At 43.8% G+C, this 26,620-nt stretch overlaps 1 protein-coding gene across 3 annotated transcripts in view; it reads right to left on the bottom strand.

Annotated features, from left to right (window-relative positions):
- Window positions 1–26,620, bottom strand: part of AKAP11 (A-kinase anchoring protein 11) — a 1,036,012-nt gene that overhangs the window by 46,204 nt on the left and 963,188 nt on the right. For all 3 annotated transcript variants that reach the window (XM_044071705.1, XM_044071703.1, XM_044071704.1), the window contains one exon: window positions 15,849–16,012. In XM_044071705.1, the coding sequence (XP_043927640.1) occupies window positions 15,849–16,012 (164 nt within the window). The remainder of the gene's footprint in view (window positions 1–15,848; window positions 16,013–26,620) is intronic.

Raw genomic sequence — 26,620 nt, 5'->3', positions numbered from 1 at the left:
ACATTATATTGTTCTATACCACTGTGATTTTCAGCTTTGTGTTCACCCTTAAAGACATCGCACCCTTCAGTGAAGATGCCATCTGCTAAGAAGTCAACCAACATTTATTTGGGAGAGGATACTGATTCTGACAGTAATGCTAGTGGGTCTGAAATGGAATTCGACCTTGATTCACAATGTAAGGCAAACCAGAGTGAGGATGACGATTATGACGCCGATGATCATATTCCATTGGCACGTCTGCGTGAGAAGGCCATTATCACTGAGAAAGATGATGCCCCTGTCCCAGAGATTCCTGACAGACCCCTACGCTCTGCCAGCCCCGATCTCACCACTGTTGATGAAACTGACCATGACAGTGAGGATGACGTGCCACTAGCCCAGCTAAGGAATGATGGCACACACAATAGTGGTCATCAACTTGAATCCAATTTTGACATGGAGGATGAACTGCCTCTATATGAGTTAAGGCAAGGACATGGCCTTGACTGATGGACATTGGCAGTCCTCCATCGCCCAAGCCAGGCCTAGTGCTGACAAGGAAGTGGATATGCCTCCTACTATACATGAGTTCAGGTGTAGTCCACAGCAGGTTGATTCGGACAGACAGTGTCCACTGGATCTGAGCCGAAGTAGCTCCTTGTCAAGCAAGGATCTGAGTGTGCCGCAGCATGGAACGTGTGCGAGTACTCCACTCAGAAGTGAATACAAACCAGTGGGTAATGAAACTGATTACAGGGTACCATCTCTGAACCACCCTGTAGTTTCCGTTCCAAAGTGTGGGAGGCTAATGAATAAGATATGGCGATCATGCCCACCACGTAACATATCGTGGGAGAAATGCCTAACACCAGTTCCCATTGATGAGTTTGTGTGTCCGGTCGGCCCAGTAACCAACCTGGACTCAGACAGCATAGAGATGGACTTCCTCAATTTGATGTTCCCAGAAGGGCTGTACTCATTGCTGATGAAACTAACCACTATGCTGCACAGAGGCAGGCTGCAGCAGGCAAGGTTGATAAGCGGTTGAGTCCTGTTTGTCCTGGAGACATACGCACATTTCTTGGTGTCAGAATATACATGTCTATTGTACATGTTCCAGAATACACGCCATGTGTATGGCCATTTCCCAACAGTTGAGTACATGACCAGAGAGAAGTTTGAAAAAAGTCAGCAGTATTTCAACTGCAATGACAAAAACCTCAGACTGCCACAGAGCTCTGTGGGTCATGACAAACTCCATCATGTATGGCCAATACTGGATGCCGTACTTCATGCATGTAGGACACAGTGTAATGTGCATCGTGAGGTGACAGTAGATGAAGCCATGGTTGGGCTTCCGTGAATGTCTGACATTCAGACAGTTTAAGCCTGGCAAGCCGGAGAGGTATGGCATTAAAGTATGGGTGCTGGCTGACTCACATAATGGTTGTGTGCATGAATTCCAGGTATACACTGGAAAGGCAGAGCAGACCACAGAGGTTGGACTGGTACACCGAGTTGTGGTTGACCTAATATGGGGGATGACTGGAAAGAAGCATCACATTTACTTTGACAACTTCTTCTCCTCTTTCCCTCTGGCACAGCAACTGCTGCAAGACGGTCTGTAGTGCTGCGGAAACATGCGCACAAATAGGTCAGGATGGCTTGTAATGTTCAACAGACAGGCCATTGGTAAAGCACCTTGAGGGTTCTACAAGCAGATGCAGAGTGGACCACTGCTTGCAACTGAATGGAAGGATAGCAACCCAGTATTTCTGCTGTCAACTAATAGTAACCCAACCTTGGCAGTCTCCAGCACACGCAGGAGGCAGCACAATGGAACAAAAGCTTCAGTGCCATTTCCACCAGTTGTAAACATGTACAACACATACATGAATGGGGTGGACCGAGCGGATCAGCTCAGGATGCAGTATCCAACTACATGAAAGGCAAGAAAATGGTGGCTGTACTTGTTCTGGTTCCTATGGGATGTGGCCATAGTGAATGCTTACATTTTATTCCATGAGAGTAGCAGCCACCGGCAGCTTTCACCTTCTGGCCGTGTTATTGCGGCAAGCCAGTTACAGTTTAGAAGAAACCTAGGCATGCACCTCCTGGCCACCTACAAGAAAAGGAAAAGATGCACTGAGATTACTGTCCCAGAGCCTTTGAGCAGATCTGAACAAGGCTCACACTTCCCAGTGAAATGGTGAAAGTCACGATGCAAACACTGTGCCAGCAAGGGTAAACATGCTGAACCATCATGGGGATGCCTGACCTGCAAGAATAACCTGTGTGTGGAATGCTTTGGCGAGTACCATGGCCATAAGGGTCTAGCAGTAAGATGTGCAGTGCACACTGTACAACATAAAGTTGTGGCCAGGCTGTTGGGTGCATCAGTGTGTGTCATATGCCACTAAGATGCAATGTTTCCTTCTGGGAAAGGACACATGCAAAAAGACAAGGTCGGTCTTGCTTTTTCTCTTTACATGTGCCTCTTCTGTGCCCACTTGTCAGTGTCCACCCTTGCAGTATTTCAGGTAAGGTACAACTGTATCTTCTGATGTTCTGGGAATCAATGGAAAGGGAGCAGCCAAAACCCTAAGCTGTCCCATCCTAGAATGTTGTGCTGGTGGATGCATCATGGGGGACATACCCAGCCACCATGGATCCACCTGGATCGCAGTTGGGAACTTGGAGACTCTTCAGCTCAGTCCCATAGTGCTGCTGTCCTAGGTAAGCATGGCCTTGGGGCTGCACTGTGATGCAATGTTTCCCTCTGGGAAAGGACACATGCAAAAAGATAAGGTCAGGGTCAGTCTTGCTTTTTCTCTTTATATGTGCCCTTTCTGCACCCCCTTGTCAGTGTTCACCCATGCAGTATTGCAGCTAAGGTAAGACTGTATCTTCTGATGGTGTCTGCATCAATGGGCACCACACGTAGACACCATGACTATTAGGATCATCCTGGATGGCAGTGGGGGACTTGGAGACTCTTCAGCTCAGTCCCACTGGGCTGCTTTCCAGGATATGCATGGATTTACGGGTGCAACTTTGATGCCTTCAGTCCTCCCCGAAAGGCCACCTGCAAAAAGAAAGAGTCAAGGTACGTCTTTCTCCAATGCAATGTGGCCTTTCACTCTCCAAACACTCTGGTACAGTAAATGTAGGAAGGTCAGGACAGCAATTACTAAGTTACTTTCATCCCTCATCCCTTAGGTCCATTGCTGAATGGGCACATGCAAAGAGAAAAGGCACAGGTAAGACACACTGCTGACACTGAAGGAGGTCATGAAACAGTAGTGGTATCAGCAGTCTGAGTGGGCAGTCAGCACAGGTATGGGACACTTCAGATAACCACCAGCTGGAGCACCATGCCTGTCCTTGGCATATTAGTGGAGTGGCGGTCCTTAATCTGCTTCTTCTCTCTACATGTGCCCTTTTTGTGCCCCCTTGTCAGTGTCCACCCATGCAGTATTTCAGCTAAGGCAAGGTAAGACTATCTTCTGATGTTCTGGGTCAGTCTTGGTCTTTTCACATGTTGCCTTGGTGTAGCTTTCCACTCAGTCTCCCTCCCTTCAGGTGTAGTAAATGTATGTAGGTCAGGGCAAGAGGGGTTACATTACCTCTCCCCTTTCAGTCCTTATGGCCACTGGCAAAAGGACACATGTAAAAGGAAAAGGCAGAGTGCTGGCATTGCATGCAATCGGGAGTCAATGCTGCTGCCAGCAGTCTGAGTGGGTAGCCAGCACAGGTATGGGGCACTTCAGATGCCCACGCCCTGAAGCCCCATCCCTGTCGTCGGCATATTAGTGGAGTGGCGGTCCTTACCCTGCTTTTTCCATTTACATGTGCCCTTTCTGTGCCCCCTTGTCAGCCATTGTGTGTAAGTTGGTGTTTTCACAGGTAGTACGTATGTATCTCTGCACCGTCATCACCAGTTATGTACCTCATGCAAAGAATACTGCCCCTGTGGATAGGATGGAAGATTTGGATGGGCTAACTAGGTAATGCATATGATATACATATATATGTAGTCTTCCAATACATCTGTCAATCAGTAGTAATCGGTTTGCATTTTCTTTCCTGTGCAGGTTTGTCCACCCTCTGACACTGAGACAGCTTCACGACCAGGAGAAGGACAAGTGGGTATGTGGCCATTCCTACATTCACTGGGCTTCCAGCCATGCCTCCAAAACTGAAAACTTGTACAACTTGAGCTTCCCCACATCCGGGGTGAAGGTATACTGGATTGCAAGAAAAGGTATGCATTGGAGCGGAGTACTGCAGTTGTTGGAAGAGAAGTGTTCCATCTACCCTGAGCCCGACATTCTTGTGCTGCACATTGGAGGGAATGGTGTCATCAGTCAACCACTCGGAAGGCTACGGTTTCAAATCACAGCAATTTTTGAACATCTGCAGTCGTGGTGGCCACACTGTCATTTTGTGTGGTCTGATATAATTCCTCAACAGATATGGAAAACAGCAAACAGTCAACGGGCAGGTCACAAGGCCAGATGTTTACAGAATGGGTTCATGCATGGCTTGATGCACAGGGTCAGTGGATCTACAATCTGCCATGACAGCATCGCTGCAGAAGATGGTCACCTGTTCAGAAGGGATGGTGTTCACCTAACTGAGGAGGGCATTGCGTTGTTCTTGACTGACCTCCACAATGGCGTGAGGGGAGCAATGCAGGATTGGTAACATGCAGCTTGTGAGAAGAATAGAGAACATCCATGACCAAGTAGGACCAGTATAGTAAGTAAAACTCTATTATGAAATGTGTTGTGTAAAATACATTTATCTGAGTTTGGCAAATAACTGTGGTAAGGAGCTGGTGAGGATGCTGAGAAATAAAAACTGTTTCAGGAGAGTGCTACCACATACAATCTAATATGTCAGTGACCATCCTGCAATACTTCTTTTTTTAGTCTGCTTTTATCAGGCATGTGTAGAGTTTAGATGACCGGAAGGGCTTACTAATACGGAATTTGATCCCTTGGATACATTGATGAATGGACACATGTAAAGAGAAAAGGCATAGGTAAAGGCAGTAAAGGCAGACTGCTGACACTGCAGGAGGTCGTGAGACTGCAGTGGTATCAGCTGTCTGACTGGGAAGCCAGCACAGCTATTGGACAGATCAGATGGCCTTGCCTGCCACTAAAGTCCCATGCCTGTCCTGGGTTCATTAGTGGAGTGGCGGTCCTTATCTTGCTTTTTCTCTTTACATGTACCCCTTCAGCTGTATGTTGACTACACCAAGAATGCAATCATGTGTGTCTACATGGTAAAACAACTGGTTCTGAATGCTGTGCACATGTACAGATATCAGTTTTGTTAGGACTCAGGTTATGGAAATTATGATTTATTTTTCATATTTTAGTAAATAACTTTGCAAGGGAGCATCTGAATTTGCCAAGTAATACCTCATTTTGAAGACAGTATTGATGGTTCCAACATGGTAAACAAACTGTCCCTGTATGTTATACACATGTACAAATATCAAAAATTGTTACGGACTTAGGTTATGGAAATTATGCTTTTTTCATATTTTGGTAAATAACTTTGCAAGGGAGAATCTGAATGTGCTAAGTAATACTTCATTTTGAAGACAGTATTGTTGGTTCCAGCATGGTAAAAGAAATGTGACTGTATGTTGTACACATGTGCAGATACCACAGTTTGTTTTGGAGTTAGGTTATGGAAATTATGATTTTTTGGTAAATAACTTTCCAATGGAGCATGTCAGTGTGCCAAGTAATATCTCATTTTGAGGACAGTGTTACTCCATACAGCATGGTAAAAGAACTGTCTGTGCACTGTACACATGTACAGATATCACAGTTTGTTTAGTCTTGTAGGATTATGAAAATTATACATTTCTAATACTTCTCATTATTATGCCCATATCTTTGCAAGGGAGCACAGTGATCACACACATGATGCATCATTTTGAAGCTGACATTGAGACGTACAACTTCTACACTGATATGAAGGCTCTGTCTGTTACAGGTGATGAGATATTATGCTTTGTTTATTTATCAATTATGAGAATTATTATAGTAATCATGTTTTTGTGAATATCTCTATAAAGGAGCATCGCACAGAAATGGTTAGTGGTACACTGACCAAGATATTGTGCTTTGCTTTTCCAAAAAGGTAAAAAATATGCACAATATCAAAATTCCTTGCCAAATATTTAATAATAGGGGTGGGGGGGTGGGAGGATGACATATGCACTATCAACATTTACACTGTTGGAAAGGTCAGTGCCTGCTGAACAACTTTCACGTTTACATTTTTAGTCTAGCTCTTATAGTTAAAGAGTTATGAACATTTGTTTTCTGTATGGTATTAGAAATGGATTTTCTGAAAATGAGCTCAGGCTGATGATGGAATTAAGCAGGCAGCTTTTACTGAGTTGCTCCGGAGTGAATGACTTAAGATACCAGTTGTTCGTCTGGTGCAAGACCCTCCTGAAGTATACTGACTTCATTTGGGGATTCAATAATTGCACCTAATTTGCAGATGTCTGCAAACTTGATCAGCCACAACCACTTAGCTTTGGACTTAACTTCTGAGAAGTATATATCAAACAGTAGGGGGCCCAGCACTGACCTTTGTGACACCTTGCTGCCAACAGGTCAGTTAGTTTATGTGGAATTAGCCACTCTGATATTGTGTGTCCGGTTTGTGAGCCAGTTGGCAATCCATCTTATAACAAAGAGGTTTACATTCAGTTTGCTAAGTTTATCAGTAATGCCTGAGTGTGGAATTGTGTTGAAAGCTTTTGCCAAGTCGAGGTATGCAGTGTGCAGTGTGCACAGATTTGCCCTCGTTAATGACTCTGGTCACAACTTTGAAGAAATCCACCAGATTTAACAGGCAGGATCTGCCCTTGACAAAGCCAAACTGGGTTGGATCCAGGGATTAGAGGTCACCTATGTCTTTATTTACGAGGTCCATAATGATAAGTTCCATGACCTCACAGATAAGGATGGTCAGACTTATGGGTCTGTAATTCCATGGGTTAATTGCTATGCCACATTTGTGGAGGGGAACTGTTGCTGTTCTCCATTCCGCAAGAACAAAGCTTGTGGTTAAGGCTATGATTGAAAAGGGTACTCAATGGTGATGCTAGTTCATGTTTTACCCCATTCAGAAGACAGCCTGGGATACCATCGGGTCCCATGGAGGCTGTGTTTTTTGTCTTGGACAAGGCTTTAATGACCTGCTCTTCAGATATGTAAGGTGTGTGTGTGTGTGTGTGTGTGTGTGTGTGTGTGTGTGTGGAGTCTGAGGCAAGGTTTGTGATAAATATGGAAGGCATAAGGAAGTGAAATTTTCCCCAAACCTATCCGCTAGCAGGTCTGCTATCTCTGTGGGGTCAGTGTGATACCATTTAGTCACAAGTTCAGCACATGCTTGGGTCCTACCTTTTAGGCTGTGTATGTAGCTGCAAAAGGCCTTATTGGTTATCCTTGGCTATGCTTGCTAAGGTTTTCTCAAACACACCCTTAGAGGATTTTACATGTTGTCTTATTTGCCTGTTGAGGCTGAGGAAGGTGCTTTTCCATTGTTGGGGCTTTGCTTTAGTTTTCTTGGACAGCAAAGTTTTGCGTTTGTTGTAAACTTTATTGATGCTGGATGTCCACCATGATGGCTTCTTTTTCCTTGGGGCTCTGGCTTTAATTCTTTCTGGAACAGAAGAGTCTATACACTTGTACAAGTGATTATACAGGGCTCTGGTGTAAGCTTTGATGTAGCTACCACTTCCAGCTGGGGGTGGCTCTTGGAATGCATTTATACTTTCGCCTAGAAGGGTATAATATGTCTTGCTTAAGTTTTTTAGTCTGACTTCGCCCTATGACTGACCTGTGGTTAGATTTTACTAATGAGGGTCTGACAATTGCTGCAGTGCATCTGCTTGTCATGTTAGTTAGTAAGGACCAGATCTAGTATGTTTGTTCCTCTTGTCAGGGTATGAACAATTTGCTCCAAGGCATTTGAGTTAGCAAAGTCAAGGGACTTTTGCACTAGTGAGTTAGGGCTATAGTAGGTTCCCAGTTGATGGTGGGGAAACTGAAACCCTTATAACCACAGTGTTCAGAAATACTTGGATCAACTCCAGTTTGGTCAAGTAGGCTTTGTGCCCATCATGACACATGGAGGGAGATCTATAACTGCCTATGACTTGAATGGGGTCTTACCCACAGTTATCTGAACTTGCTGAGTAACTCCATGGAGTTGTCCAGTCTAACCAGACGGGAGGTGAACTTATCTCTAACACAGATAGAAACACTGCCTCCTTTGGTTCTCACGTTTGTTTTGAGGTCTGAAAGTGTGGAAGGCATCGTAGCCTTGCAAAGCCAGGGTACTCTCTTGAGGCCTTGAACCAGGTTTCTGTGACTGCACAGACATCTACATCTTCCAGTGACAGAAGTATTTCTAGGGTGTGCAGTTTTTGGTTTAAACTCCTAGCGTTTAGCAGCATAACTCTTATTTTGTTATGACTGGCAAGTTTCACATTGGTAAGTTTGTTTTCAAGCCCTTGCCTAAAAAATGCACTATGTGGGAGGGAAGAGCCTTTTCCAGCAGCTGAAAGCCTAGTGGTGCCACATGCAAACCGTCTCTGGGAAAGCAGCGGGGTTTGTCAACCATGTCATCGCAAGCTGACAGAAACTGGATCCCCTTTGAATGGCACCAAAAACTAAGCCAATTATTGAAATCAATCATTTTTTTGTTTATACTGTGGCATCATTCTAGGTGAGGGAGTATGCTGCTCAAGGCTAGGGATATTCCTGCCTGGGATACATACTCAGAGAGCTCAATCATGTCTCTCTTCATATAGTCCAGTGAGGTACGTCTCAGGCCTTTCACTCCAACATGAACTATGACAGACTCATAATGGTACTTGCGGCTGAGACCCAAGTACATGCACGATCTGATGAATCCTGGTGCCGGACAGGCAGCTGACCGTGACTTTCTCCTTGTCCAATATGGTGAGTGGGACATCTATGTGTCTCACTATGGAGTGTCCAATGACAAGAAAATTTAGTTTTTGAGTGTTACGCCTTACAGGCATGGTAGGTGAGATACTGGTGTTTTGATGTGTCATGGGTGCTGTGAGAACTGCGTTAGCTGTAGCAGTCTTATGTTCTGGAGGTCTCTGGTGTTTAGTAAGTTTTTTGAAAGAACCTCTGTATATGTTGAGTTTTGTGTTTCATGCGTACTATGTGTATGAGTAGTGGTACTACGTGCAAGAGTAGTGGTACTACGTGCAAGAGTAGTGGTGGGTGAGTTGACAACCTCTTCTGTGTTAATGTTTTGAGTGTGAGAAAACAGGGATTCAAGATTCTTGGTGAAGATACATCTCTCGCATTCTGTACTAGATTGAGTTACTAGTAGATGGTTGTCAGTGTACATGAGACAATTGCTACACTGCCTCAGGAGACCCAAGTCAACAAGGTTGGCAGGAGAAACAAGGGTAGTCCAACCGTCCATAACGTTAAGTTGAACAACTGTTATCGCAAAAGGAGGCGTTTCAGGACTGATCAAACAGGTGCTCAGTAGGTGGATATTTTTGTTGGTTTTTTTTTTGTTGGTAGTTTAATAGGTCACAGTTCACTACCAGTACTTCACAGACCAGGAAAAGTACTAAGGCAGAGGACTACAATAATGAGCTTCAGTTGTATCTAAGGGGAACATGTGTTGAATTTATCTCTCTGGCTGCAGCGCACAATTGCCAGTAGTGCATGGTGCTGTACGATGAGCAAACAAGCAGAAACCAGGTTCAAAAACATGGGGCTTAAGCACCAGAAGCTAAAAACTTAAGAACTTTAAAAAGCTTCAAAAGGACCAAAAAGGATGCTTACTCCAAGCCCTAGACCAACTACCCTTCACCAGTTAGGTACCAATCAGCACATTTCTCTCACTAGAATGCAGAAGGGTCCTTTCCAATCAATGATGGCCTGGAAAATGTGCTCACTACAAACAGACCCAGATGCAGCAAACCTGTATCTGGGCTATGCTACAGCTACTAGCTACACTAGTCTAGGTGGAAAACACTAGAGAAATGTTTAACACATCAGAAAAATAGCAATGAGACAGTAAAAAAAAGAAAAATTAAACAGCAGAAAAATAGTAAGAAGACTCTAAAGAATGTTTTAAACAGCAAAATAATCAGTTATTTTCAACACTGCTTGGTGGGAAAACCAGAACAAGCAGTATCAGTGAAAAGTACCAGCAAATACTTAAACAATAAAAATAGCAAAAAGAGCTTTGCAAACAGTGAAACAGTGAAAACGGCAATAAAATATAATTTGCAGGCAAACAAAACAGACAAATGCAGTACAACCATGCAGTTCAGTACACAGTACTAAAATACAGTACTAAAGTAGCGGCAGACAATAAAAAGTGCAGTAAATAGCATAATCAAGCAAAAAAAAAAAAAAAAAAAACAGGCAACCTATTGTTTTTGGGAAGAAACTGGAGAAGTAATACCCAGTAATACTCTGAGTTAATAAAAAAATGACATCACAAAGATGCAGTCAACACATTAGCCGACAAATTAAGCTTAAACTTTATTCCCCATTAATAATCCCCATTCCTAATTGTTTGCAGCACATTAATATACCTTAGTCACACCCCCACCCCGATTACCTCTCAGCAAGTCTTAAGTGCTCTCTCCTAGGCTAAGAATGCAAACTCCATGGGTCCAGACAATATACTGGGCTGTCTTCTTCTCAGTAACAAACACAATTTGGTTGATTCTTTAATAAGTTTATTCAATCTAAGCCTCTCCACTGGATTTGTGCCAGAGGTATGGAGAACTGCTGTAGTCCTCACACTCCACAATGGGGGACCCACTACTGGTCAAGAAAACTACAGACCCATAAGCTTCTCCAGCCTCATCTGTAATGCAATGGAGCACAACATTATGGATCTCATTAAGAAAGTCTTCAAATCAGTCTGGGTTTGTTAAAGGCAGACTCTGTCTCCTAAACTGGCGGACTTTTTTAAACAGGTCACTGGAGCACTGGACTCAAGCTAATCGGTTCACATAGCATACCTGGACTTGGACAAAGCCTCCGACACTACTCCACATTCTGGCATCACTGAAAAGCTAATCAGATTAAAAGTAAACTCCTGTTACCAGTCGGACAGCAAACTGGCTCACTGACAGAACCCAGTCTATTAGTTTTGGAGGCACATTCTCAATCAAGAGAGAGTACTTACTGGAGGTGTACCTAGGGATCTGTACTGAGACCACTCCTTTTTGATATCTCTTTGTTATCTACTTCTCTGACATCAAGGACATGTGGCTAACAAACTTTGCTAACTACTGCAAACTGAGTGCTGTCAAACACCCCAGCTAACCACCGGATTCTCTAGGGCAGCCTAATGCATACTATCAAGTCATGCTGAGAACATGGCCTCCATTTAAATTCCAATAACTGCAGCATTGTTTCCTTTGCAAACTTAGGCACCCATGCTCCTATACTGGTAACACCCCCTCTAAAAACTGACTTGGTAATTAGGGACTTGGCCACCTTCACTGACAATGGACTACCCTTTGAACACAAAATTACCACTGTTGTTAGGAAATCCTTTTATATAGTCAGACTGATCACCAGAGGCATTTCTTTTAGAACTAAAGAAGTCATCATCCTCTTCTACTCCACCCTTATAAGGTCAGTTATTTGGGTGTAATGCCCTCCACGGTATGTACTTATTTAAGCGGATAACACAGCTTGAGAGACCACAGAGCTTCCTTACTAAGACAATCATGGGCATGTCAACCTTGAACTACCCTGAATGCGATAAAATGCTCTCATTTCTCTTTTCAGTGTCTTATCAACTTTTGAGAGAGGGCTTCTTCCTAAGCTATACAACCTCGAAGGTTCCAGTCCTGGACAACTTCCTTCACATTCACAAAACTTCCACCGCAATATAACTAGGATCTGCTGATGTGACAGCTGTCACACACAATACTTTTATGGAATGGTCTCCTCCTGAAGGTAAATTATAGTACTTCCCTGACCCTTTTTAGTACAATCTGAATGACTAGATAAGTACATCCCTCATCTACCCCTCAAGCCCTTACCAAAAGGGGATGCAATTAGGTCCAAAATAATTTATTTTTTAGGAGTGAGGTCTAGCCCCTTAAACCCCTATGGAAAGGGGACACAACTAGGTCCAAATATATTTATCCAGTAGAGGGTCTGATATTAATTACATGTCCTGGTAAACTCAATATGGGACCACATGGCTAGGTTGCAAGTGATCCACCAAATCAACATTAAAACATTAATCTATAAACCTAAACAAAGGTAAAGAAGCACTCATTTTAGGACAGATCATGCTACTGAGAAATGAGAAGCAAAGCAAAGATGCATGGCAGTCAACAGCCTTACCAAGTAAAAGAAATAAAGGGCACAGAGATTACTGCAGTTATTAACCACTGACCTCCACCAGGAGACTGACAGTCAAATATTTGCACCAAAAAGGGCTAAAATAATACTGCTGTTTTTTTTCTTTTGTTTCCATGAATCTTCAAAAAGTAATTAATATTTTTGATTTCAAAAAAATGTTTAACAGTTCTTGCAGGTATGACAGAAAATGGGCATTTACTATAAAACTGTACTCATAAAATAATGTCATTTATAAATAAAAAAAAGTGAGAGAGGATAAATACACAGAAATGTTGTCGAATGTGTAAAATATTTTCATACTGAATAGTTAGTGCCATGGATATAAAAAGTAAAGTGGCATATGCATTGAGAGAAGCTTATGCCTGAAGAGCTTTTACAATGGATATCTATGATGAGATCTGAACGTGCGATTCACATGAAGGAAAAAGGTCATGCAATGTTACAAAATGCTGCTCAACAAGCCACGCAACTGGTCTGACACTTCCCTTACAGATCGGCCACCAAAACAGCATTTAAACATAAATAAAACAAATTGGAAGGCCCTCTGAAAACCTTAATTAATTAGCAGCCAGGGCTTTTTCTACATTATATCGTATGGCCAAGCATCCTTTTGTGGTTGCTATTTATGGGGAGACACACACTAGCCCTGGCAGCAATTCTCAGAGAAATGTGTGAAGAGCTCTTGAATGGTTCATACCATGTGTGAAACACAGTCAAAGATTACTGACATATTAGGAAGCAAAATCTAGGAGGGTAATGTTCGCAAACTATACATGATCTAAATTATGCAGTGTTTGCTGACAGGACCATTAGCAATTTTGTGCTTTTGATAGGACACTTGAGTGCTGATGAAAATAAAGACTCCACTGTTGGCAATTTGTTGATGTTGGCATTTGTAAAGAGATGCTTTATTAACTGTTACACAGCAGCATATCATCTTCTTCTTCTCCTTTCATCTGCTCCCATTAGGGGTCACCACAGTGGATCATTGGTTCACAGAACAAGTGGCAGTAGAGTTTTACTGTGTGGAGTTGGCAGCCCTGCACCCAACCTTCCTCAGAAGGCACAGACATGCACAGACACACACCTAGGGCCAATTTAGAGTGTCCAATCCACCTGCAGCATGTCTTGGGAATGTACGAGGAAACCAGGGCACCTGGAGGAAACCCACGTGAACAAAGGGAGGACATGCAGACTCCACACAGAAGGCACTGCAGCCAGGAATCGAACAGGAGAACCTCTTGCTGTGAGGCGACAACTCTAACCACTGCACCACTGTGCCACCCTAGCACATCTAACAGCCACAAATATCTGCACATGTGCTGGCTTGAAAGCATTTGGAGAAAGCTATTTGTAGAATAACCCCCACTGCATGCAACTCTCTCTCAAATATCAAAATTTTCCCATGTTTGGATTTGCAGCACCACCCAGAACACAGTAATCTCTTTACCTTCTAAGTCTGTAGATACCACTTTGTCTACCAATGGATTTTTTTTCTAACTAAAAGACGACACTGGGACATAAAATATGTTCTTACTGTACCAGCTCATCACCCAGTTGTCTTGCCCAATATGTCTTAGGTTGTGTTATACTGTTGCAGCAATCAAAATCCAGCATTTGTTTCAGCAATGTTCTGCTCCTGGGGACATCTGTGACCCCAACCACTGCACATAGTGTAACATGCCATCTATGCAAGTTATTTTTCCCTGCAGCAAGCTAGTTCACTCCCGCCAGCCCCTAGCAAGAGTCTTGCTACAAATCAAGATGCATCACAAGATTTGTAGTCAGATTAGTTAAAAAAAAAAATGCCCAATGTAAAGGTAGCTTCAGTAGCAAATGGCAGGATCCACCACCTACAGGAGAATAGCAAGAGGATATTCCTGATACCTCAAGGAAAGACTACTAGCAGATCAAATGATATTTTAAGAATATATGCTATATCTAAATGATGGGTTTTAGGCTGGCCTGAACCCTAAGCAGTACCAACAGAGTGGAAGGAGTTGGAGGACAGAATTCACAAAAGTGACCTGATTCTCCTAGCCCTGGTGGCATACAGTGATAAAGGTTAGACTACAAACTAGGCAAAGAGAATTTAAATAGCAGTTAGGGCACTTGATGGAGCTGGCAGGAAGGTCAGCCATTTTGATCTTGAGGAAAGGAGGGTTAGAGCCAGTGACAGGTTATAGCAGTCCTTTGGAGGAAGGAAGTGAGAATATGACCTGGGGGAAGGTGTGTGTTAACCAGGCAGTGAATAGGTGGCAGTGTGCACTTGTGTAGGGTAAGGCAATTGTGGCCCTCATGGTGATGCAGGCCGTACATCTCCCCACCAAGAGGAAGGGTTAGTAGAATAACAGAAATGTCCAGGATGCTGGCAGGAATACAAGTAACCCCCATAGCTGCTTGAATGACGTCCCCTTGGACAGCTTCGCTCTTTGTGGATATGGGTGGATTTCCACCATCATGGAATGAATAGTTTCATATCCAGGTTAGAAAGGCTCAACATTCTGTAAACATGGGAGGCAAAAAGCATACAGAGAAAAAAAAGTTGACCTCATTCCTTGAGCTGCTGATGAGGTAGTAATGCTAGGGGGATGTGCACCCTATGAACCAAGTGGTCCCAGTACAAATATCTGGGACAGAGAAACTCGGAAATCAGCAGTGAAGGCAACCACCTCTCTAATGGAGTGGGCTTAGACCACAGCATATGACCACTGCTACTAGGGATCAGCAAATGTATCAATGGACCCTATACTATAGCTCATACTTCAGTGGTGGGCACAGCAGGTTGCTGAAAGGAAGCTTTACAGCTAATAACTGGCTATCAGCAAATTAAGGATGATGCTGTACCATGAGATAACCAGTCTTCTCCGTGACCAGTTTCAGTAATTATCCCTCTTTCCCCACATTTCTACTCCTTCAACTTAGAGTGACATCAGCCCAGATGGGGAACCACCCGGGAGGATTCTCGATAATGCCGCAACTGTAAAGGAACATCACAAGGGTAACAGAGAGAAAATTGAAAAAAATATATACTGCTTGCGATCTCTCATACAATAATTTTTTTGCAGGGAGACAAAAAACTTGATCTGCATCCAGCCATAACCAGGGTATTTGATATGGAAACATCATCTAAAAAAAAAACAACTCAAGCAAGCATTCTGACCATACAGGATGTGGGCAAAACAGCTGTTTTGAAAATTCAATTAAGCACATTAGCTTAATTATTGGAGACCCTACCAATGTGGTACAATTTACATCAAAATTCCGAAAAAACGTACAAGTGTGCAACAAGAAAGTCACTGTACACAACTGAAGACTAAACATAAAGGAAATACTTCTCTCAAATACAAACACAAACCAAAGCAGAATAATTTATAAAAAAGTAAACAACTCAATGGAAAATGTTCAGTCAGTTGCAATACTCACAAGCGAGAGTTCTTTATCAAAGGCCTGGTTGAAATGGAGTCCAGAGAGCTCAAACTGTGAAGCAGCAACCCATTGCAGTGCTATTCTCACCTGAATATCCACATCATAAGGTTCAACATCGATATTGATGATGTTTAAAAATACTCTGTTACCTTGTGCCAAAGCTAAAAAAGATAAACAACATACTTAGCATCTTACATTACATGACATGCAGCCTATTACAAAGCATGGTGAATGTATTTTACTTATTACATCCCATTTTGCTACCTAAGAAAGTCCAACTGGGTTACACAAAAAAGTACAGTTGTGTACACTTACCATAAATGTAGATGTTCGAGTGTATTCACTGTTGCAGTCATCACATTTGGGTTATCTGCCTGCAGGTAGCCCTCAGCCGGCCTGAATACCAGAGGCTTGGATTCCTGCTAGGGTTACATCTTGTCCCACTTTGTGAGGGACAGTCACTTTTTGGGCAGTTGTGTCCTGACAAAAAATATTAAAAATGTCCCGAGATTGTAGGACATCATTATGTCCCATATTTTAAGTAATAGTTGCATAAAATAGTTATTTCTGTATCTAAAATACCTAAACGTTACAAGAAACAGAATAAGCAACTAAACTGCTACAAGAATAACCTTTGATTTAGACAAAAAAGTTAAGTTCTATCCGTTGAACTGACCGTAGGTATGTGTCAGCCTGTAAAATCCGATGTGTCCCAAAAGTGTCCCACTTTGGCCATTTGAAAAGGTGGCAACCCTAATTCCTGCGTTGGATGCTGTCTCTTCTTCCATGATGGCAGGTCGTCATGGGTATAAAAAGTACAGTTTTGTACCTACCATAAATGTAGATGTTCGAGGATTCCATTGCTGCAGTCCTGACTATTGGGTATAGTCCGCGTCCCAGTCGGCCCGAATACCAGAGTATAAGGCTGACGTCGGTCAGGGCGCATTAGACTGACGTCAGTACGTCAGGGTACTAATGCGCATGACCGACGTCATATCCTCAGTCTTTTCTTGCCCCAGATGTCAGAAGACCCAAAAGACAAGTCCCAAAACAACCTGCACCAAAAACATGTATAATATATACAACAATATATATATATATATAAAAAGATAAGCATGTAAACTCACCTACACAACCACCCCTAAACACAGAGGGAAGGAGGGAGGGTAAATTGGACTGCAGCAATGGAATCCTCGAACATCTACATTTATGGTAGGTACAAAACTGTACTATGTTCTTCGTCTTCCATTGCTGCAGTCCTGACTATTGGGTAGAATCCCAAAGCAGAGGTAAGGGAGGCTGGCAAATTATAAAGTAGTAGGAGCTGACAACATGCCTTGTAAAACAGCTGTGGCAAAACCAGCCCTAGTCTTAGAGTATATAGGAAGGTGATAATGCCTAGAGAAAGTATGCACTGAACTCCAAGTAGCTGCTTCCAGAATATCCTTAGTTGCCACCCCTTAGAAATGCTGTTGAAGTGGCAGTAGCCCTAGTGGAATGAGGCCTGATCCCAGCTGGAATCTCCTTACCATGATGGGAATAACAAAATGCAATGCAAAAGCCAATCCACCTAGAAATAGTTTGTTTTGACACAGGCTTGCCCTGTGAACTCAAAGCAAAAGAAACAAGTAACTGCTGAGACTGCCTAAAATTCTTAGTCCTGCTCAAATAATAACGCAATTGCCTGTGTACATCTAAAGTGTGCAAAATCTTTTCCCCTTTATTTTGAGGATCTGCAAAAAGTAGGCAAATGAATAGTTTGGTTTAAAGCCACACTAGAAACCACCTTAGGCATAAAGGAAGGATTAGTGCGTAATGATACCCTGTCCTTATGGAAAATCAAAAGGGCTCTACTGCCATAAGGGCCTGCAACTCAGACACCCTTCTTGCAGAAGTAATAGCCAACAGAAAAGCAGTCTTCCATGACAAATATTTCAATTCAGCAGTAGCTGCAGGCTCAAAAGGTTGTAGAGTAAGTTTTTCCAACACAAAATTGAGATCCCAAGCAGGAGTAGGAGCTCTCATTGGGGTCTTATATTCTTTGCCCTCTAAGAAACTGCTTGAACAAAGGATGCGAAAACAAAGGTGGGTCACAATCATAGTGAGCTGAAATTGCTGCAGCATGAATCTTTATGGAAGAGAAGGACAAACCTTTGTCCAATAATTCAGTAAGATATTGAAGAGCCACACTCAAATTAGGCTCTGAAATCTCCAAATTCTTTGCTGTACTCCAAAATAAAAATCTCTTCCATTTTTCTCGTACACTCTCCTAGTACTAGGCCTTCTAGCTTCCATAATCACATTTAAAACTTGTTGAGGAAGTTGAGACCTGCTGTGTTTCAACACAGAATATGCCAGGCTGTTAGATGAAGAGAGTGAAGCTTGACATTGAGCAGATGACCGTCCTTCTGAGATAACAGATGAGGAATCAGAGGTAAAGGCCATGGAGGCTTCTTTACCAGACTCCGTAGAAGTGGGTACCAGTGTTGCCGAGGCCAATCTGGAGCTATCAAAATCATCCTTGGCCTGTCTTGTCTGACCTTTAATAGTACCTTTGGAAGAAGCGGTAGAGGTGGAAAGGCATACACATGAAGGTTTTTCCAACTGAAAGACAGAGCATCCACTTTCCAAGCTGTGTGATGAAACCCCTTTGTGCAATACTTTGGCAGCTGGTGGTTTAGTGGAGAAGCGAACAGATCTATGTCTGGAGTTCCCCATGACACTGTCAGTTTCTGAAATACATGAAGATCCAGTTTCCACTGTGGGGATCCATGATTTGTCTGCTTAACACATCTGCTAAGGAGTTCTGTGCTCCTGGCAGAAACCTTGCCTGAAGAGTTAGTTGCAAGCTTAGCGCAGTCTCCCATAAAATCATTGCTTGCCTGCATAGAGGATAAGAATGTGTTCCCCCTTGCTTGTTGATGTACCACATGACAGTTGTGTTGTCTGTTAGAATCAACACCTGCCCTGGAAGAAGTAACTCCTTGAAAGCCATCAATGCAAACTGGACTGCTAACATCTCCTTCATGTTGATATGTAGATGCTGTAGTCTGGCAGGCCACTTGTCTTGTATCCACTTTCCATTTAGATGAGCTCCCCAAGCAATGTCCGAGGCATCTGTCGTTAGAATCTGACTTGCCTCTGGCCGGGTCACAGAGAGTCCCTTGTTTAGGTGACATTCCTGAGCCCACCACAAAATTCCTTTTGAATGCAAGGTATTATTTGAATGACAGTGTCCAAATCCTGGCAGTGCTGTGTCCATACATTTTTGAGATACCATTGTAGCTTCCTCATATGCAGTTTGGCATTAGGAAGCACCAGAATACAAGATGCCATGAACCCTAATGCTTGAAGGACTGTCCTTGCAGTCAGCACGGACTGATGAGATAGTTGATGGAAGTAAAGTGACAGACTCTTTTGTTTGTCCGGGGTTAAAAGGCCATCTGGGCTGCTGTATTCAGTCTTACACCCAGAAAGCACATGTCTTGAGAGGGTACTAGACTGGACTTTATTTCGTTCACAGAATACCCTAGGCATCTTAGCACTGCTATAACATATTCCAGATGCTGTAGAAGGTCTTCCTTTTCTTGAGCCAGAATCAGGCAGTCGTCCAAGTAAGGATAGATTTGAATTCCTTGAAGCCTGAAGTAAGCTATCACTGGAGCCAGAACCTTTGTGAATACTCTGGGCAGTAGATAAGCCAAAGGGCAATGCAGAGAACTGATAATGAGAATTTCCAGCTCGAAACCGCAGATACTTTCTGCAACTTAGCCTTATAGGCACATGAAGGTAAGCTTCCTTGAGATCTAAAGTTACCATCCAGTGATCTTTGCCCAGCAGAGGTAAAAGCTGTTGTAACGTCAACATCTTGAACTTGGGAATGTCCAAAACGTGTTGAGGAGAGATAAATCCAAAATTGGTCTCCACGTGTTCCCCTTCTTTGGTACAAGGAACAGGCGAGAATAAAATCCTAGGCCCCTCTCTGACACAGGGACTGGCTGAATGGCCCCTATGTGAAGTAACTGTAAAACTTGCTTGTGAGCCTCTTTTCTTTGTAGAGGAGGAACGTCTGGCATGCCTTTGAAAGGGGCATTGTATGGAAATAAAATCTGTAACCGTGGTGAATGATATCCAACACCCATTTGTCTTGAGTAATTAAATCCCAATTTTCTTTGAAAAGAGACAGTCTTCCCCAAAGGAGCTGCCAGGCGTGAATCTGCTGGCAGCTGAAAAACAGGTCATTGGGTCTGTTTACGAAAGGACTGACCCTTGCCCTCACCAGAAGTCTGAGCAGGTGAACTCCCTGTTCTAGGCCTAAAGAACTTTGAGCCCTGCCCCTACCACGTCTAGACCTACCCCTAGACTGAGAATCATAAGCAGGATATGTCCACCCCTTAGCAGGCCAATTTCTACTAAACTTGGTGGCTGCACCTGCAAAAATCTTTAACAGTTTGCATAGACTTAGCTTTGTCCTCCATTTTCTTTAAAACAGCTTCCACAGGCGAACCAAACAACACATCAGACTGTAAAGGAGCATCCAAAATCCTTGTCTTAACATGCTCAGCTAAATTCTGATCCTTCAACCAGGCATGCCTGCGAAGAACAGAGCTGGTAGCAGCCACCCTCGAGGAGGCCTGTACAGCATCAAAACCACATTGCAAAGAATGCTTACCCACTTGTTCGGACACATGAACCAAATCCAGCAACTCTTTACACTCAATACCTTCCGCCAAAGCATCCACCTTAGATTTCAATTGTGAAAGAAGGTAATTCTGATATTTTAACATGTGAAACTGACAATTCAAAGCTCTCATGGCTAGAGTGGAAGAAGTATACACTTTCTTTCCCCACCTATCCAAAGCCCTCGCCTCTTTATCAGTGGGGACAGGATTTTTAACCACAGAAGCTTTTACACCCTTAGGCCCCTGGGAAATAGTTTCTGGGTCCGCCCTAGGACTCTTAAACAAATATTTATGAGCTTGGGCACCCTATAATACCTATCAGGCTTAACAGGAGCAGGAGGCAAAGAGTCAGGGTTCAGGGAAGCCTCTGCAAAAATCTTCCACCACATTCAACACAGGAGGAATAGCTAAAGGCCTATGCTGGGGTAAAAACAAGAACTCCCTAAGCCTTTTCCTGGAGTCAGAGTAATCCTGGCCTTCCCATTTAAAGTGCTCCCTCATGGAATGCAAAGTCTCTGAAAATGAGAAATCCTCAGGTGGAGGCGCTGTAGGAGTGGAATCATCCACATCAGAATCAGAATAGGTAGGATACTCCTGCAAATCTTCCACAGAAGATTCTGAAGCCTCAGAACACTGTTCAAAACTCTCAAACTCAGGTTCCACCCTAGGCCTCTTATCAGGCAGGGGCATAGAACCCCTAATCATAGTAATCAAATCTTCTGCCATCTTAAGCATATGTTTCTTAGGCACAGAACCTGAAATGGTAGGAGAAGCCCCCACTGAAGCTGAAGTAGGCCTACCTCTCATAGAAGTTTTGGCAACAGAAGGAGAGGCCCTAACTACCTTGGGAAGAGAGGGAAGAACAGTCACCTGAGAAGCCCCTCAGCCTGGCCTACCTCCTGAGAAGGCACATCCTGTAAGAGTATAGTTTCTGCCTGGGACTCCATGGAAACTCCTGGCAAAACCTCCGGCTCCACTGAGCCTTCCAAGGAACCGGCGTCCGGGACTGCGGTTCCTCAACCCTAGGCTTCACTGTTTTATCCTTGCGCTTCTTGGGAAGCGGCGTGGAGCATCCGGCGGCATTTTATAATTACAACGCTTCCCAAACACTAACCTGGCACAGTCTAACCTCCTCTTAATAGTGCGTTTGTTAAACCTAGCACAAGAGCGGCAACCAACAACGTCGTGCTCAGGCCCTAAACAAGGTATACACAAGGTATGATAATCCCTATGAGGTATCTGTTTCCCACAAGAAATACAGTTATTCACTTTTTCTGACATCCGGTAAAATACTGAGGCAAGAAAAACCAAAATGTTCCCCAACGGGGTACTTAGCCAACTCTGTTTCGGTCTGAAACTCCGGTTTCGGAAATATTTCAGTACGCCAACCTGCACTCGCAAAACTGCTTCTGCATCGGACCATGCGGCAAAAAAGACTGAGGATATGACGTCGGTCATGCGCATTAGTACCCTGACGTACTGACGTCAGTCTAATGCGCCCTGACCGACGTCAGCCTTATACTCTGGTATTCGGGCCGACTGGGACGCGGACTATACCCAATAGTCAGGACTGCAGCAATGGAAGACGAAGAACATCATGCAGCCGACATCATTACATCAGTTTTTCTTGCCCCAGATGTCAGGTGCCCCCACAATGGGAAGCAATAATATAGTATGGTACACCTCCATCAAAAAGCAAATACACCAGAAAAATTAAATATACCAAACAAGAAGGAAAGGTAGAGCCTAGAGAAGTCAGGGGGCTGGAGGGAGGGTAACCAGGACTGCAACAGTGAATACACTTGAACATCTACATTTATGGTTAAGTGTACACAACTGTACTATGTTCTTCGTGTTTCACTGTTGCTGTCATCACATTCGGGTTGATTCCCAAAGCTAAGGAAGGGAAGAGGAAGTTAGAGAGCATTAGGGCCAGCTATTAAGCCCTGCAAGACTGCAGTGGCAAAACCGGCTCTGGATTTAGAAAAAAAGAGGCATGTGGTAATGCTTGGTGAAGGTATGTACAGAGCCTCCAGGTAGCAGCATCTAGGATGTCCCTGGTAGGGACTCCTCTGAGAAAGGCTGCAGAGGTAGCTGCAGCCCTGGTGGAATGTGTTTTCCATGGTGCTTGTAGCAGAAATTAATGCAATGGGCTATCCATTTGGAAATTGTTTGCTTTGAAATGGCCTTCCCCTCTGCCCCTGCAGCAAAGCCAACTAGCAGCTTTTCAGATTTTCTGAGAGACTTAGTCCTGTCCAAATAAAATCTAAGTTGTCTGTGCACGTCCAGAGAGTGCAGTATTCATTCTCCTTTGTTTTGTGGATTAGGGAAGAAAGTATGCAAGTGAATAGACTGATTTAGGGCCACACTAGACACCACCTTGAGCATAAAGGAAAGATTGGTCCTGAGGGAAACCCTGTCTGCATGGACGATAATGAAGGGTTCCACTGCCATGAGGGCCTGTAATTCAGACATTCTTCTTGCTGAAGTGATGGCTAGAATGAATGCTGTTTTCCAAGAAAGAAATTTCAATTCTGCTGTTGCAGCTGGCTCAAAGGGAGGGAGAGTGAGCTTTTCCAATACAAAGTTCAGGTCCCAGGCTGGAGTAGGGGCTCTCCTGGGAGGGGGGGGGGGTTAAATGTTTGGCCCCTCTAAGGAATTATTTTAGCAGAGGATGAGAGAAGATGGGTGGCTCAGTATTATAATGAGCTGAAATGGCAGAGGCATGTATTTTAATTGGCAAGAAGGCTAGGCCCTTGTGGAGCATTTCTGTTACGTACTGAAGAGTATGAGGTAAGTTGGGCACCGTTGTGCCCATCCCCGGAGTCTGGCTCCAGGAACAGTATCTTTTCCACTTTTCAGCATAGGATTGTCTAGTACTAGGCCTCCTTGCTTCCAGAATGACATCTAGCACCTAATTACTGAGGGATGCTATTGGAGAGCTCAAGGAATTAGCCAGGCTGCAAGATTCATGGTTTGAAGCTGAGGCTGCAGAATCTGGCCCGCCTTCTGGGACAGCAGGGAAGGGGACTGAGTCAGGTGCCATGGTTCCGGCAGTGTCACACTGCGTAAGAGGGGGTACCAGTGCAGGCGTGACCAGTCTGGTGCAATCAGTATTGTCCTTGGTTTGTCCTGTTCGATCTGTAGCAGAACCTTCGAGAGGAGAGGCAGAGAGGGAAAGGCATAAACCAAGAGGCTTTCCCAGATAAAGGACAGGGCATCCACTTTCCAAGCTTGACTGTGGGGAGTCCTTGTGCAGAATTTGTCCAATTGGCAGTTCTGAGGGGAGGCAAACAGGTCTACCTCTGGAGTCCCCCATTTGTTCCTCAAGAGGTTGAATATTTTTGGTTCCAGTTTCCATTTGTGTGGGTCCATGAGATTTCTGCTTAAGTCGCCTGCCAATGAATTTAGCTTGCTTGGCAGGAATTGAGCTTGTAGGTGCACTTGGTAGCTCAAGGCTGTGTTCCACAGAGTAATAGCTAGTCTGCAGACTGAGTACGAGTGGGTTCCACCCTGCTTGTTTATGTACCACATAACTGTGGTGGTGTCTGTTTTTACCAATAGTTGTCCTGGAAGAATGCAGTCTTTGAAGGCAGTCAGGGAGTTCTGTACAGCTAACATTTCTTTTTGGTTGATATGCAGGTGCATCTGTCTTGGGTTCCATTTGCCCTGAATGCACTGCCCTGCCAAGTGAAACCCCCATGCATAGTCTGATGCGTCTGTTGTTAGAGTTTGGGCGGCAGGGGGTAGAGTGAAAGGGAGCCCCTTGCTGTGGTAGCAGGACTCTCCCCACCAAAGGAACTTTATACAGGGAATGATAGGAATCATTGATTCCAGGTCCTGAGAATGTTGATACCATAGGCATTTTAGATACCATTGTAGTTTCCTCATATGCAGTCTTGCATATGGAATTAGTAGAATGCAAGAGGCCATGAACCCCAGGGCTTGCAGGATTTTCCTTGCAGATAGCTGGGGTTTTGTGGCCAATAGTTTGAAGTAGGTTGTCAAGTGAACTTGTTTCATTGGAGTGAGGAAAGCCTTCTGGGAAGTTGTGTTCAAGCTTGCTCCCAGGAATACAATCTGTTGGCAGGGTACTAGCTGAGATTTCTTTTTGTTTATAGTGTACCCCAGAGAGATTAGAAGCTTCTTTACAAATGCCAGATGTTGTAATAGCAAGTCCTGGCTTTCTGCCTGAATCAGACAATCGTCCAAGTATGGGTATATCTGAATATTTCTCTGCCTGCAAAATGCAATGGCTGGAGCTAGACACTTTGTGAGTACCCTGGGCGCAGTAGATAAGCCAAAGAGAAGTGCAGAGAACTGAGAGTGCATGGAGCCTGCTCTGTAGCATAGGTATTTCCTGCAAGATTCCCTTATTGGAATGTGCAGGTAAGCTTCCTTTAAGTCTAAGGTTGCCAACCAGGCATCTTTGTCTAGCATAGGAAGAAACTGTTGAAGTGTTAGCAATTTGAATTTTGGGATTACCAGAAATGTGTTTAGAATAGAGAGGTCCAGGATAGGTCGCCAGGAGCTGTCTTTTCTGGGCACCAGGAAAAGTCTTGAATAAAACCTTGTCCCCTTTGTTTTGCTGGGACAGGCTGAATAGCCCTGATACTTAGAAGAGAGAGAACCTGCTGTTGGGCCTCTGCCCAACCGTTTGTGTTGGTAGGGAGTGGAAGTGGAATCTGTATCCTTGGGAAACTATATTCAAAACTCATTTATCCTAGGTAATGAGTTCCCAGTTTTTTTGCATGCAAGGCGAGCTTTCCTCCTAAGGGAGCAGGACTTGGGAGGGTTAAGGTTAAGTCATTGTGCCATTTTTTCCGTAGGGGGGTGCTTTACTGCTTCCTGGTTTGGAAGTGGGAGCCTCCCACTGCTTAGACCTGTGCGCAGTCTGAGACTGTAAACTAGGTGGTCTGCTGTTCCTGGGTTTGGACTGAGAGGGCCTGGAAGAGACTGGAAAGGACCAGTTCTTTGAAGGCTAATGTCCACTAAATCTGGGAGGTTGCACTTGTAGGAAATCTTTAACAGTTTGCATAGCTTTTTCCTCCATCCATTTGAGAACAAATTCTGCTTCGTTGCCAAACAGGCATTCTTGGTTTAAGGGAGCATCCAGTAATTTAGCTTTAACATGATCTGGCAAGTTTTGCTCTTTAAGCCAAGCATGCCTTCTAAGTACAGACCAGTGACAGCAGCCCTGCAAGATGCTTCTAAAGAGTCAAAACCACATTGCAAAGTATGTTTACCAACTTGTTCTGCAAAATGCATTAAATCATGTAATTCTGTGTGTTCAGCACAGTTAGGAATCAACATCATTTTCTGTTTAAGTAGTCCCATAATATGCTGCTGGTACTTTAACATATGAAACTGGTAATTTACAGCCCTAATGGCCAAAGTAGCAGAAGTGTATACTTTCTTACTCCATTTGTCTAAGGCTCTAGAATCTCTAACAGAAGGAGTAGGATTTTTGGCAGCAGTAGCCTTAACACCTTTTGATCCTTGGGAAATGGTGTCTGGATCTGCAGTAGGATCTTGAAAAGGAACTTGTGACAGTCAGGTACTCTGTAATACCTGTCAGGTTTTCTAGGAGCTGGAGGTAAAGTGTCTGGGGAAAGGCTAGATTCCAAGAAAGTATCATCTACAATGTCCAGAACAGGAGGAATAGCTAAAGGCCTGTGTTGAGGAAGGAGTAAGAATTCCCTTAACCTTTTTTTGGAGTCAGAGTAATCCTGGCTTTCCCAGCGGAAGTGCTCCCTAAGAGTGTGCAAGGTTTCACCAAAAGAAAACTCTTCTGGAGGGGAAGCAGAGGGAATGGAATCCTCTGCATCAGAATCCTCATAGGGAGATAAAGGCAAATCCTTGTAATCAGAAGGAACAGAAAATTCAGATTCCTGATCAGAAGAATCAGAAGGAAAACCAGTTCTAGGTCTCTTAGTGGGGGAAGGTTGGCTTCCTCTAATTAAGGTAATAAGGTCTTCAGCCATTCTAAGCATTTGTTTTTTAGGCATATGGGTCTGAGCATGCGGTTTGGACGTCAGTTGTCTAGGCATGGAGTGAGTTTTAGGCCTAGATGAAGAAGATGGCGTC

This window comes from Protopterus annectens, chromosome 5.part0 (assembly GCF_019279795.1).
Source record: "Protopterus annectens isolate FY-2018-M chromosome 5.part0, PAN1.0, whole genome shotgun sequence".
Classification (NCBI taxonomy): Eukaryota; Metazoa; Chordata; order Ceratodontiformes; family Protopteridae; genus Protopterus; species Protopterus annectens.
Note: the sequence above shows the minus strand (reverse complement) of the source record. Positions and strands in the feature narration are given on the sequence as shown.